This window comes from Diorhabda sublineata, chromosome 10 (genome assembly GCF_026230105.1).
Source record: "Diorhabda sublineata isolate icDioSubl1.1 chromosome 10, icDioSubl1.1, whole genome shotgun sequence".
NCBI lineage: Eukaryota > Metazoa > Arthropoda > Insecta > Coleoptera > Chrysomelidae > Diorhabda > Diorhabda sublineata.
Genome location: NC_079483.1, coordinates 12,452,329 through 12,467,749, shown reverse-complemented (window position 1 = coordinate 12,467,749; position 15,421 = coordinate 12,452,329). Strand labels below are relative to the sequence as shown.

Genomic DNA, 15,421 nt, shown 5'->3' with positions numbered 1-15,421 from the left:
TTGGAATAAGAATATATTCAAATAGTCAGTTATACCGAAAAAAATTTAACTTCACGCTACTTTGCAGGATACAAAAATATGGACTAAAATTTGTGAAATTGTTTGAAGCAATTAGGATGGAGATGTACCTGATATTTTGGACACATATGGTACTGCTTTCTCACTGTCGGCATCTTCTTCTATAGTCTATTTCAGAAATGTATAGAGCAATAAAATGGGGAATCCCGTCCAGTTCGGCTCAATTTCGGTGTCGGGCATAGGTGTAGGCGTTGAAATATTGTTTAAGGATTACTTAGGTAGTAGATTATACAGTTACGTTTTGCGTTTAACAAGTACCGTTTAACCTTCTATTAGTGCCTCTGCCTAATTCCAGCCCTATTTCAGATTCGACTTAACCATGCGTCAAAAGGGTAATGGTGCCTTACCCAAAATTTTTAGACATTTATAAGTATATTTGTTTAGTTTAACGAACCAGCACTTGCTGTTAAGCCGTAAATAGTGTTCACAGTATTATAATATTAGTAATAAAATGGCGACATTCACACCGACGAAAAGATGTTCCAATAATTCTCCACTATCAGTGAATGAAAAACTTATTATTTTAAATTTACACGATTACATAAAATACGATCACCCGAAATTTACTGTACAAGAAACTGTCGACCGATGTTCCCGAATGACTGGAGTGGAACAGTCCACCGTTTTTAAATTATTGTGGGGGAGAAAGATAGCAGGCCAAGTGGAACCTCCCAAGAAAAGTCCAGGCAGACCAGTACAAGTCCTTGATGAAGACACCAAAAGTGTAATTCGAAGAAAAGTTCACTCTTTTTATTAAAAAAAAAATACTTGGCCAGGATGACAGTATTCCGTTGATAACTAAAAAACTTTTATGGACCACTTAAAGAAATATGGATTTTGCCAAGGAAAAGCATAACCGTAAAGCACCTTTACTGGAAAGCGATGAAATTGTTTGCTGGCGACGAAAATACTTGAGAAGTATAAAGCTGTACAGAATAGAGCTGAAGAAAATATTTTATCTTGATGAGACGTGGATTAATGAAGGTTATACAGTACCAACAAACTGGCAAGACAAAATATAACCAGTGCTTGCCAAGCTATCATGGAAGGCCTGTCAACGTGTATTAAGATGCCTTCAGGTAAAGGGAAAAGACAAATAATCGTTCGTATTGGAAGCGAAGAGGGATTTTTAAAAGAAGGTTTGCTAACCTTTCAGTCGTGCCATACGGGAGATTACCACGAAGACAATTCGGATGTTTTTGAAGATTATTTTGGGAAAATGATAAAATATCTTCCGGCTGATTCAGTAGTAGTTATGGATAACGCAAGTTATTATTCTCGACGCAGAGAGAAGACTCCAACTTCATCTTGGAGAAAACAAGAAATTATTGACTGGATAACCATCAAAAGTATTGAATTTGAAGATCATTTGATAAAAAAAGAACTATTAGCTATAGCTAATTTACACAAACATTGATTTATGAAACGCCGTGGAAGATATAGCAAAAAACATAGTCTAACTGTGCTGCGCACCCGCCATATCATTGCGAACTAAATCCTATAGAACTTATAAGGGCGCAAGTGAAAGGATTTGTAGCAAGACACAACACGCCATACAAAATGAAAGACATTAAGCTACTGTTTAATCAAGCCATTAAGGAGGTGAAAAGCAGTCCAGCATGTCATTAAAGAGGAGAAGAAAATGTGGAATCTTGACAACTTGATCGATCGAACCGTCGAACCGTTAATTATAACGTTAAGAGGAGATGACAGCCAATTTTGGTAGTAGAAATCATTATATATTATTGCTCTAACAATAAAAATTTTTTTAACCTTACCTGTTTCTGTGCCATCAAGAGAAAGAATTTTCGGCAAATTAAAAATTATTAAAAATTACTTGAGAAATGATATGACACAAGAAAGGCTTCCAGATTTGGCCATCATCTCTATTGAATCCGAAATTTGTTAAAAAATAGATTGTACTGAAGTTATTGATAAATTTGCCACTCAGAAAGTCAGACAGTTTATTTCATAATCATGTAATTATAACGATTAGGTACCTAGTCTGTAGATTGTAGAACAACTGATCAGTAAATTGAAATTTCTAAAAATTATAGAGAAACATCCTGAGTTAGCAGTTGGTACAGCGCTATACCTCTGTGAGAAAGTTAATCCGTCATTGCTAGTGAAAATTTCTTTGTAGCGCTATACAGCGATAATAAAAATGATTCTTTAGACAGCATGCGATCTAAAAGATTTGCCAAAACAGTAATAAAAGATTCGCCAAAACAGTAACAAAAAATTCCTTAGCTTATTATCGCTTCCCCCAATACAGGATGCAACCCGCTTTCACAGTCTCCCATTAAATCACCAGGTCTAGTCGTGGCTTGTGACACACAGTAATCCTGGATATTGGGGCTGGAAAAAGCATGGAAATATCTGGATACCAATCAAAACTTTCAAGCCTCCAGAATCCACTGACCTCATTGAATTAATATTTCGCAGATGCAGAGGAAACTGTGGGAGCATGTGTGACTGCAGAAAAGCAGTTCTTAAATGCAATGCAGTATACCTCCATTGTTCTGGAGAAACTTGTAGCAATGAAATCGAATATTAAATAATAAATGTTAAAAAATAATATGAAATGTCTGCAAAGGTTTGCTTTGTACTTTAATTTGATGAGTATTCATCAAAATCATCAACTTTGTAGCCCTCCATAAATGCATAAATACTGCAAAATGTTCGTGAAAATTCCCCCAACAAAACATATCCCTTCTATTTTTGTGATACAATGCAAAAATAAAAAGTTATGAAGCGAAAAAGGAATTTTTCTTGAGAAATTTGTACTTATTTTTGTTAAAAAATTTTTTAGCTACAATTTATGCCTTCACAAATTTTTTGTGTGATTAATGGTAAAGATATAGTGAAAACGGCGTTTCCACCCTTTTATCTGGGTTGGCAGCCACGGGACAAGAGTTACGGCCCATTAAACTCGGAGTTAAGCTCCTAGTGATCCCCCCTACACATCCTATCATCGCGTCCTTAGACAAAAGCAAGGTACGGTCTAAATTTTGTAACATTTCACTGGACTTATCAGCCAACTCAACACCAAGAACCCAACTTACACAAAGAATTTTTTTTAATCCCTCGGTAACCTTGTTCCGACTACTGGCATTTCGGTTCTGGTATGAATAGTGATTTATCAGGTCAATGTGCTTGACCCTCATCCGAGTCAGTTCGCTCACGTAGGCAAAACAATTTTTTCTATGTGATACGATCATAGTTCCAGCCTGTTAATGTACAAGGTGAGATCAAAAAATTAAGTACTTTTCTCTTTGCTTCGTTGCTTGTTTATTTTATCAAAAGTAAAGCAGAAAGGTAATATAAAATATTGCTAAATTGTCTTGGTTAGCAATACCATACTAATATTAAATCTACCTGTTTGAACCTGTTTGTAACCCAAAGATCCTATTGTGGATGTACACGGCAATCGTGAGGAACAATATCTCGTAGATACAAAGACTTGCTAACATATTGCTAACGGCGCCTAACAGCTGCAAAAAATGGCCAAACCTGCGACATGTCTTAAAACTCCAAAAAAGTTCAGATTTGAGAAAAATTCACCACACCAAGTTGTAGAAGAAGGTGAGAAATGAACAGAAATGCCATCAAATGGCATTCAGATGGCTCCAAAAGAGCAGACGAAACTGGAATACGAGCCTAGAAACAAACACTCTGAAAGCCTATGTAAACCGTTAAGTATTTATCAAGCAAAAATATATGCAATTGGTAAATGTGTCCATTTTGATCAATTTTGGAGTTACTTTGTCATACCCAGGTATTTTTCCATTCTTTGATTCTGTGATTGTATATTCTATCTCTTCTTTACTAATTTTTATCTCTGATTCTTCCGTTGGGTCAATTTGTACAGTTTCTGCTGTATGCTTTCTCATTGTTGAGTAGTCCTTGGTAATATTTTTTCCACCTCTGTATACATAGATAAGCCTACAAAAAATCTAATAACCGACATAATTCATGTTATAAAAGACACCTGAAAATATTTTCTTAATAGTTTATTGTGCAACAAGCGAAAAAAGTTCAATTTTCCTCACGTTTGTGGAAAGTTTCTTCTTCTAAATAAATTTACCCTTATTAGTTAGTAGATATTCCTTGTCTGGAACTTCGTTTAAAAATCTCTGATTTTTTTGGGACGTAATTGTCGGACTTTCTTTTCAAAAATAAACGTAATTTCTGATGCGTGGATATATCAATATTATTTTTTATACTGATAGTACTTCGCAACATTGAATATTGTGACCAAACTGTAGACTCCTTTAAAGTTTTCGACAACTCTTCAAAGTAAATCAAAAGTACAGAAAAAGATTTTATTTTTGTATTTCTTCTAGATTCCATAAATTTCTTGTATGCTAAATCATATTTTTTTCTTGAAATTTCCGGTAACAAATCTAATGTTACTTTTGCTGCTTTTTTCGATATCTTTGGAGGAGTTTTATCAAAATCGTAACTACTGTTAGTATCCATTTTATTTATTATTGGTATTGGTATAATTATGTCATACTAAAATAATATTTAATGGAAACTGTGATTTTTATCAAACCACAAATGAAAGGCTATTTCAAGAATTTAAAAAACTTTCTATTTAAAGTTGACAAAAAAGTTTTTTCAAATAAGGAATTACGGATTAGTTTTGATGATGAGTGTATTTAAATTGATACACTGTTGTTAGAATCCCATAATAAAGGAAAATAAAACAATATTTGTGCTTGGAAAAAATATAATTGAATTGATAAAAATGGATTCTTGTAATAATTTAATTTTAATCTTAGTGTTGCCCTTTGTTAAATATTATTTATAAATAGAAAATGCAGTCATTTGAATTGTTTATAATTTATGTGATGCTGACCTTAGCCAATCAAGAAAATAGCCGAAATTGCCCGACTAGCTAACACATAAATTTATAAACATCTACAAAATGCTCCACAAAAGTTAGGAAGTTTTATAAATACTGGATTTATATGTATTAACCATTTTTTACTCAGCTTTTTTCTGTATTACACATTGATATTGCTTGTCTGACTAATTTTTGTGTTTTTCAGTTATATTCTGAATCAGTTATTGGATCTGCTCTATTCACATTTTTATTTTGAATGATGCCTACACATAAACTTACTAAGGATGATGCTAAGCTTTAGGAATTTTTGAGTTTGGTAGTTTCGGGAGAGAAGTTGCAAATTCTAAATCATTGAAAGTGTCCATTTGCAACTTCTCAGTACATTTCAAGGAAATGGAAACGTCGAAGAAAGATTTACAACTGCAGGACCCCCTACGAGGTAGTTCTCTGACTGCCTACTAATTATGAGTCCCTGAGTATTTATCAGATTATACAACAGCTTCTATTGTACAGAATTTTGAGTATAGATTAATAATGGTATACATTTCGCATCTCCACTTAAATAGTATCATAAGTAAAAAAATTTAAAAATCTTATCTCAAATAATATCAACTAAATAGTTACTAATGCGGTAACTTTCTCAGTTTTTGAGTTATCATCCAAAAAGTGAAAAGTGAAGTTAGAATTAATTTCAAACGCTTATTACTCGATAGTTTGTTTTTTACCTATAACACTATTTCCTCTTATGTTCATAAAACTGTTTCCACTTTTGGAGTCCTATTACCCCAGAAAAAAGAGTGGTGAAAGAAAATATTTGGTACCTGATTTGGGTTCTATAAAAGGAACAAGAAATGCAAATTGATGGAAGAACAGCATTATTTCCAGCTGCTATTTTTTTCGCTTTAATGAAGACCCACCCTTGTTATTTCCACTGGAATAACATATTATAAGCGTTAATTGTGGACATATGCTAGCTCATCCAGCGATTCGGTTCGGAATTTCTATCATATAGGAGAAGTGTAATATGTATTGTTACTGAAGAGATACTAAATATTCATCTTAGAAGAACTGAAAAAGTTTAAAGTCGATTTTCTCGAAACGACCTTTTTTGAGTTGTCACAGTATTGCTGAAAAATTGATATCACTATCAATTTGTTTCAATTCATTCTTAAAGTTACGAGTTGTCACCTTAGAATAAGTCACAAATAAGTTTTCATGAGCATTTTCTTATCTACTAAAAACTCTTTAAGATGGAAATTAAAAAATATTCGTCCGGAACTCGGAAAATATTTGAAATGAAATGCGAAACACTCAAAAAGCACTTATGTATCAAATAAACAAGATGAATTGCACTTAAATTCAGAAAAATGTACGTGGTACAACGAACTTGGGTATGAAATATCTGCTAGTCATTTATTCGATAGTCAGTATCAACCTACACCTAGTTCATCTCTACATGACGACTTCATCCAAAATAAGGAAGAAGAAAATATTGGAGACCTTCTTAAATATCAGCTGACGAACGAATAACAAAATATTTGGAGTTTAATGAAGTTGTCTTAGCCAATAAAGAGAAGGAAATCTTAATACGCATGCACCAGAATTAGAACATACATAAATAGCGAAATACAAGGAAAACGAACAAGTAGAAGAATACACGCTAACAATACAAGAACATCGTGACCCTAATTTTGTACCGGATGAAAGCAAGGCAGAATCGTCTGATTGCGATGCTGTCATTTTGAAAAGTAGAAAAAGGAAAGGGTTGACAATAAAATAGAAGTGAAGTGACTTTAAGAACTAAAAAGGAAAAGCATACGTTGGTAAAGTAAATAGGGCCACGCTGTAGTTCAACCTTGTGTAGGAAATCCAAAACTCGTAAATGTCACCAAATTTCAGAAGACACCAGACAAGAACTATTTAAAACGTTTTTGTCAGATATGAGCTGGGACCAGAAAAAGGTGTACATTGCTTCTCTTGTTCTTAAAACTGAAAGAACAAGATCGATTAAAGGTGCAGGTGAAAAGTAGCGACGTTCTAGTAGTTTGAGATATACAATAAAGGATGTTTATGGACAAATTTTACCTGTATGCAAACAATTTTTCCTTTCGGCCTTTGCACTGTTTCTAATTGGGTAACGCTTATAGAAGAGAGATAAGAGTGCAAGACACAGGTTCAGACAGACTAGCTAAACAACACCTGATAGAGTTTTTAGATTTGTTGCCAAAATGATTATTGTAGACAATCTATTACAAAAGTTTATATTGAGCCGATTTATGAGGCGGTTTACCGCGAATACGCTGAGATGTGCTGGGAAATCTTACTATAAAGCCATTTTCTAGATTCACTTGTGACTACATGATCAAAGAAAGAAATATTTAGTTTCAACGACCAAAAAAAAGTCACCAAACTCACGTTCAGAAAAAACAGCTAACAAGAAAAGAAAAGGCTAAGGATAAATTGATGGGTCTACAAGGTGAAACAATTTTTTTTAACGCAGGATGTTCAACCAGTTGAATTTTGTCCTTTTGTAACGCCTCCGCCCTGTATTATGAGACTAAACTACTTTGACATAATTTTACAATTTTCGACTTAAACACACATCGTTATTGCTGTTACTGGTTCAACGAATGTGAAGCAGATTTAATTGCTAATACTTCTAAGAGTTGTATAATTGATCACATTCTAGGGCTGGAAGATAAATCAAAACCTACAATTATTTGGAGCGACAGATGTGGATATCAAAATAAAAATGCAGTGTTGTCTAATGCCTTATTAAGTTTAAATGTCCACAAAAATATTTGTATTTATCAAAAATATTTAGAGAAGGGACACACCCAAATGGAAGCATACTCAGTTCACGCACTGATCAAAAGAAAGCTTAAAAATAAGTCAATTTATTTGCCTAGTAACTAATGCGGAATCACTGAAGAAGCCAGACAAAAAGAAAACTATAAAGTTAAAAACATCTCTCATGATTTCATCAAAGACTACCCCCAAAATCAAAAGTATGATTCCAATAGGCCTGGCAAGAGAATAAATGATCCGACACTTAATGATATTAAAGTCATAAAATACAGTCCAGATGGCAGTATTAAAGTTAAACTTGGTTTTGCTGATGAATGAGAGAACCTTCGAGTAAGAAAAAAATATAATAAACCTTGTCTCTGACCTTAAAACGTTTCCAAAATTAAGAAGAAAGCCATTAAAAATTAAGAAACAAAAATTGGATCATCTTCAGCATTTGAAGGCTGTGCTCCCTAAAGACTATCACTCATTTTATGATAACTTGCCCCATTTCAATTATTTTATTACAATTATCGTTTTAATATTTAGTTTGGAGTTAGCATTAAGAAACAATGGAACAATTGTTTTAGTTCTTATTAGTTTTTTTGTGATATTCAATGATATAATTTTTTTTCTAATTTTTTTTGCACCTCTTACTTTATGGTAATAGTGTAAATAGTACCAACTCTTATTTATCACTTAAGAATAATATAATTTATTGTAATAAAGAATATTCCACTTTTAGATCATCAAGTATAAATAAGAGGTTTTCAAACAGTTTTATTCCTCTCCTAAAAAGTTGTATTTTAACAGTTACGAGTTATCACATCTTAACTGTCGATAAAATTGAATGAACTATACTGTTTTTTGCTTTCCCTGAAAAGATTCGGGATATAGAGGTGAGTCCATCATTATATAAAGAAAAGTATTCAGTAAAACATATATGAACACTTGGTGACTAAAAATTTGTTAGAACACAATCTCAAAATTTACAAATTTCTATAACTTTTGTAGAGCAATATATAAAGCTAACTTAATCCACTTTCCTCTTAGCATCTACATTCCAATAAATAACTAACTGAGTTACTAAAACAGCATTAGCTAAACTACTAGCTATGTAAGTCAAAATGACTATGTTATCACCAGTTTCTTGCATTGAAGTGAAAATTCTAGCTAATGATCCAGCTAGCAACATTACTAAGGTAACTGCTGATAATTGACCAGTGTGCCCATTTTTAAAATTGGTAAAGGCTTGCATAAGCTTACCAGCAACTACTAGTAATATATTAAATGTTTGAAGTGACCATAAAATATCTATGGACACCATACCAAACATCATAATATAACAAATTATTAAATAAGTTATTAAATAAAGAATTGCTTTGACAATAGTTCCTTGATAAAACAATACTAAATATCCTATTAGTACTGTTTGAACTGCTAGAAAACTAGCATCTCCCCATGAACTAAATGGAAACCCCTTGACGAAACTGTATGCCATATAAATTGTAATTGCACTTAGGTCCAGTGTCACACTGAGAATATTTATTCCTTCTCCACTTTTGGCATTATAAATTTTTATTATCTGTGGTACTTTCACTGTTAAAGAACCTAAAATAATTCCAAAACCTAGGCCTTTACTCAATGTTGACAAGAAGCAGGAGCCTGAAAATCAATAAAAGTATCAATGTATACACAATATACTACAAAATGAAAATGTTCAAAAAGAAAGGTATACATATTTTCAATAAAACAAAATTAAGCAGCTACTATGACCAATATACTATTGTTTCAGGAACTACTTTCAAATTTCTATAATTGGTAATTTTTATTATTGTTATATCATGTAGAATTGAATGAGTTTTTAGGTTATTCTAGTTTCATTATTGAGTCAACCCAAGCTCTCTTCTTAATTTTTGATGTAGCACACTTATTTCGTTAATATAATATAATATTGTGTTACTTTACTTACTATCTAGATAATTCATTTCTAAAAAATAATTATCAAAACATTTAGGTGTCAATACTAACAGGGCAACTGTTCTAAATAATTCAAAAGATGTTGAATTCATGTTCAAATTGTTTAGTCAATAAATTAATTGAATTTCAACTAAAATAATCTTGTTATTAAAAACTTTCAGTTAAATATTGAAATACTTGAACTTCAAAAATCTCTAGATGTGGACGATAAATTGTTCACATACTACGTAAGAATCACGGGATCTGTCAGTCACAGATTCATACAAATATCATTTATATTGGTTGTAAGTTCTATATGTTATCTGATTAATTATGATGATTTCTTTTATTTTTCTTTCATAAGTACTATTGCGTTAATTAATGAGCATCTTATACTCTCTATCACAATAAATATAAGACAATCAATGGCACCTGTCAAATTGACGTTGTATCTTTTTTTTCAATAATTGTTTTTATTCTGTATTTTTTATTTCAAATAACCAAGCAGTGTAACAAATTGCCAAATATTTAAATTCGTTATCTCCTATCCAACATTCAGCGTATCTCCCAACACTAAGAATCTATATTTGTCAAAATTTCATTGGTTGAAAAGAAAAGAAGTATTTCAATGTCAAATTCGAGGAGGCGATAGTTAGATAACCTTTAAGCTTGTATATTATCTTTGAACTTTTTATATAATGGACAACCGCCGAATTTCACACGAAACGTGTGTTGGATATTCATTATGTATAGTAAAAAACAAAAGCTTCAAAAAGTTATGTTACAATTTGTAAGTCATAGAATTTTTCAGTGGATTGTTTAACTAATTTACATTGTAGTAAAATCAAAAAATTTTATGTGGCGATAGTAAAATATTTGGGAGTGCGTCTCAAGAATGTTTCAAAAGTACATATGATAACTCATACCGCATGAAATAATGAGATAGATTGTCATAGTTTAATCTGCGTTGATATAGTTTTGAAAATTTCGCTTACTTTGACCCACCTCATAACAAGGGTCTTCGTGAATGTCAGTCATGACATCATGAGTGACATTTTCGCCGCGACCCCAACGATCGTAGTCGCTGTGTGGAACGCCCAAAAGAGTATTTTTGGCGCCGTAAACTCTTAGTGAAATGCACCAATTATGTATAGTGAAAACTGAAAATTAAATCATATAGCATTCGGGAAACTCAATTTCTTATCAAACATAAAAATTGCCTAACGACATTAAACAACGCTGAAAAACTCCTAATGCCAAATGACGTGTTCTATTTGCCATGCGCAAAAATTTATTTATTTTATTTCCCTGTAAACATCAAGTTTTTGTGCTAATTTATTTTCATTATTACTTGCCTGTATAAAGCCACTTTTCCCCTATTGTGCAACTAATAATAACGATAAACAAGTTTATATAAATATTTTCATGAAATTATATATACATAATACACATTCTCTAGTGAATTTTTTAGGTTTGTAACAACTTATACCCCAGAAAAAATGAGAAATTGAAAGCTGTGGATAAAATTAAACTAAAGAAAGGTTATATACTTTGTAACATGTTCAGGAAGAATGTAGGAGATAATTTTTGCTATTGAATAGAGTAGCATAAATTAGCTTAGGTTTATTACCAATACCAAAAACATTAGTAGTACATAAGTTATGTGAAATAAGGACGTGATTTTTGTCACAAAATATGATTCAACTGTAATTTATAAAAGAATTTCATCCATTGAAAATCTCTACAAGGTTGTATATATGTATTTATGTATATATGTATTTGTTTCTTCATAAATTATAATAAAAAGTAAATTGAAAAAATGTTACAAGGATGGGATAGTGTTAAACTAATATATAGTAAATATATGAGTTTTCAGAAATTTGTGCCATAAATTGTTCTAATATGTCTAAAATTTTAGGAAAACTGGTAATTAGCAATTATCAATTAAAAAATGACCTGGAAGATTATTTGTTGGGACTGATAATTATAACAGAAGAGATTACTAGAGCAATAAATAGCTCAAAAAATAAGTGTCATACTCTGGAAATGTTTCTGAAAATCATACACTACAGAATTTCCATAGAATGTGAAAGGTTCGTTCCAATTCGGATATAGAAAGGGTCTCGGTATGAGAAAGGCTCTAGGCCCAAACCAAGTACTGGTTTAGAGCTACTACAACCAGAGGAAATATGTAGTTATGTGTTTTAAAGATTATGAAAAAGCTTTTGACAGTGTAACACCATAAACTTTTTCAAATACTGCGAAAACTTGACATAGACCAGAAAGATATACGCTGTATTGAAAACTTGTGAAGGAAAGTCTGAAAGCAGATAAAACACGACTTGGAAATTATTATTAAGATAAAGAAGACAAATTTCGGAGTAATCACCCGCAAATTCAATGAGTTACAGAATGTAAAACTATCATACAATAATGAAGATATTGAATGGGTAACAAAGTTCAATTATCTGGGAACTTGGTTATGTAAAGACTGGTCATCAGATGTAGAGATCAAGTGACGAATACAAAAAACAAGGAGCTCATTCATGAATTTCAAAAACGTGTTGGGCACTGAAAGCTAATACCATGATTGGAAGCATTTGAGATGTCGATCTACCAAAGAATGTTGAGAGTTCCAAGGAAAAGAAACCAACGAAGAAATTTTGAGGAGAATAAGGAGACAACGTGAATTGCTGGGCACGTTATAATGCAGGGAAATATCATACAAGGAATATGTGATACGGAGCGAGAGGTACCATTTGCCTCAATTCTTCATATAGAGGGAAGAAGGTACTAGGGCAAAAAGAGGATGTCGTAGGTAGCTTCACAATATTATAAATTAGACAGGGATGAGAACCATAGGAGAATTAATTTATATTACCAGAGATAGGATAAAATGTACTGAAGTGATCGCAAGCATCAATTAATGGATAGTAGAAGAAGAAGAATATATTGGGGTAGAGATGTAATGGGTGTCTTATTATCTCGTGCAAAGTATTAATTATTTTGGACATTCTAAAAGTTAGAACTTCAAAGACAGTTTGCATTATAGGAGCTGTGAGGATAATCCTTATCTGTCATAATTTTTCTTATATTAATGCTTCTAAATGTTTTTATTCGATAATGATAACAAATAACAAAATTTTTCTAAAGCAATTAGGAAAAAATATATTTTTTGTTACTTCAGATGTTTCCTTTTTGACCGATAGTGAAGTGTCAAGTTTACCCTTATGATTTTTCAAATAATTAAGCACGTATGCTTTTTTCTCTTCATAATATGTTAAACATTTTCACCACGCTACTATTGATAATGTTTAATTGGTATTAGCAATGTATGCTGAATAAACTATTCATACTACTGCTAAATCTTCACCCACAATTACACACTGGTGCGCTTTCTGATAACAGAGTTATCATCTTCAAAGGTTGACAGTAAACTGAGTAACTTGGTTATCGACACGTATGTCGGACAGTATAATTGTGAGTGTTAGTGTAGTGGTTGTGTAAACAGAGTGTTTAATATGAATATCATAAACTCCAGAAAGTCCAACTAAGATATATAAGTATAGACTGAGTGCTAATTTTAGAATCTGCGCAATTTCTGATAATTGGGCCGCATAAAGTAATAATAATAAATTTGACTAGGTGGCTAGTCTGTTTATTGATACCACAACAGATATTGGCTTCAGAAATAACAATTAATAGTCGACAAATAATATTTAGTCTTTATTAAGTTTCAACGAATTAAAATATGACATTGCTATTGAATTTATACATCAGATTGGAATTTTATTAGCTGATGGTATTTTTTCAAATTTTGTTGAAGCAATCTATTGTTTATATACTTTAACAAGAATTCTTGTAATCCACTCGTAAATTTAATCAATATTAAAACAGACAACGTGATAATTAGATTTATATAATTCTTGATGAATATGAGACAGCTGATTTAACCATTACCTCATATGCATTAGTCAACTGTACACAATAATAAACCTTGCATGCTGTTTCATTGTCTGTAACAAGTTTACGTTCATAGGGAAAACAATAACCGGTCAAATTCCAACCAAACAAACCCTCTAACTGAACGCGTGCCAGTCACGTGTCGCATCATACCCCGCGTTATAAATGCGTGTGAACATACGTTTGCAAACATAAAATGTAAACGTGGAGATGTTCATTTGTTTACTTCGGTTATTTTTTATTTGATAACCTTCAGAAAGTCATCACTTTGTTGGTACATATCTAATAAATGAGCGATGTCGATTTATAAGGTGTGTCGTATTTTCGGTAACGAGGGTCTATATTAATAACGTGAGATATGTAAATATTTCACGTCCCTGTCTACTAACTCACCAACAATTGTAAATTCTATCTACTCCAAAATACCAACCTTTCTTTAACCTGCCCACTTCCTTTGCCTTCTTCTATCCCTTGGACCAAAAATATTCCCATATTAGACACCTCACTTACCGTTTACAATAAACATGATTCCCCTAGCATCCATGTAGAGAAAGCATTTCTAGAAATTCTTTTTAAAAAATCTTTCGACCTAATTCTTTATATGGATGCATAAAGCTGAAATCGGTGTCGGTTGCGAAGTCACTACAACCTATAGTATTTACACTGGTAAATTATACAGTATCCTTCAAGCTGTTAAATTTTTCTCTCGGACTCCCATAAAGCTATCGCCATATGTACTGACTCTCTTTCTTTCATCCATAGAGTCAATCACAACCATATTCACGGACCATCCAATAGTCCAAAACATTCATGACATCTACCAAACTGTCATTGCTAACAGTCTCTCTCATCTGGCTTCCATCGCACACTGGAATTGCTGGAAACGAATGTGCAGATCGCCATGCCAAAGAAGTCGCAAAGAATCCTCCTGAAATCTCAGTACAGCTGGCCGATGATCTGAAGACTAACTTTAAAAACCTCATTCAAGAATCTTGAGACGATACATAGAACAAGAGTACTACAGCACCATAAAATATCCATCCATCTACTTCTCACCAGCCCCTAAAATTTTTGAGTAGGAGAGAAGCTGTGACAATAAGAAGACTTCGCATCAACCACACGAAATTTACTTACGGCTATTTGATGTCGTCAGAAAATCGTCCTGTCTGCCAGAGTTGTCAAGTTCTTGTGACTGTTAAGCACATCCTCACCGACTGCCGAGAATTCTCTACCGCATACCAGCAGTTTGATATGAAAACCAACTTCAAGGAGACACTTAACTGCCCGACAGGAATGAAGAAAATCCTAGAGTTTCCTAAAGCCACCAAGCTGTATGAAGAAAATATAATTAATTTATGTATTGTGATAGATTTTGTAACAGTCCTTTATTTAACTTATGTATCGTATGATTGTTTTTGTGTGCCTTATAGTTTTGCCATGTTCTTATAATGAATAACAAAGCGAATGAAATGTTCTAGAGGATAATGTTCTCATTTGCTTTCATGCTGTATTAGACCGAGTTTCTCTCAATTGGTACAACTAAAAATTAAAAGCTCAAAAAAAATTAGTCAGGTACAATATCGTTAAGTACAAAAATTTTAATTGAGTCTTTAGCGGCGGAGGGATGGTAAATATTAGAGTGTGAGAGACAGTTTGTTATTTAAGTAAAACAGATCAAGTTTTGCTCTATTAATAAAAGAATAAGGTCCATAATTATATTTCTTTCGTGGTTCTTAATGGTGATTGATTATAAGTATTAACCGCGTGTTTATAACGAGGAAT

At 32.4% G+C, this 15,421-nt stretch overlaps 1 protein-coding gene across 1 annotated transcript; it reads right to left on the bottom strand.

Moving 5' to 3' along the window:
• Positions 1-4,795: 4,795 nt before the first annotated feature.
• Positions 4,796-9,949, bottom strand: LOC130449778 (mannose-P-dolichol utilization defect 1 protein homolog). Its single transcript, XM_056787779.1, has 2 exons — positions 9,690-9,949; positions 4,796-9,382 (listed from the first exon to the last, which is right to left on the bottom strand). Exons 1-2 carry the CDS (start codon positions 9,787-9,789, stop codon positions 8,751-8,753), a joined length of 732 nt encoding a protein of 243 aa, XP_056643757.1. The 5' UTR covers positions 9,790-9,949; the 3' UTR covers positions 4,796-8,750.
• Positions 9,950-15,421: the final 5,472 nt, after the last annotated feature.

Coding starts and splice junctions, on each gene's coding strand:
- LOC130449778 (XM_056787779.1), bottom strand. CDS start 9,789: ATGAATTCAACATCTTTTGAATTATTTAGAACAGTTGCCCTGTTAGTA. Junction 9,383..9,689: donor AGAAATGAATTATCTAGATA/GTAAGTAAAGTA, acceptor ATTGATTTTCAG/GCTCCTGCTTCTTGTCAACA.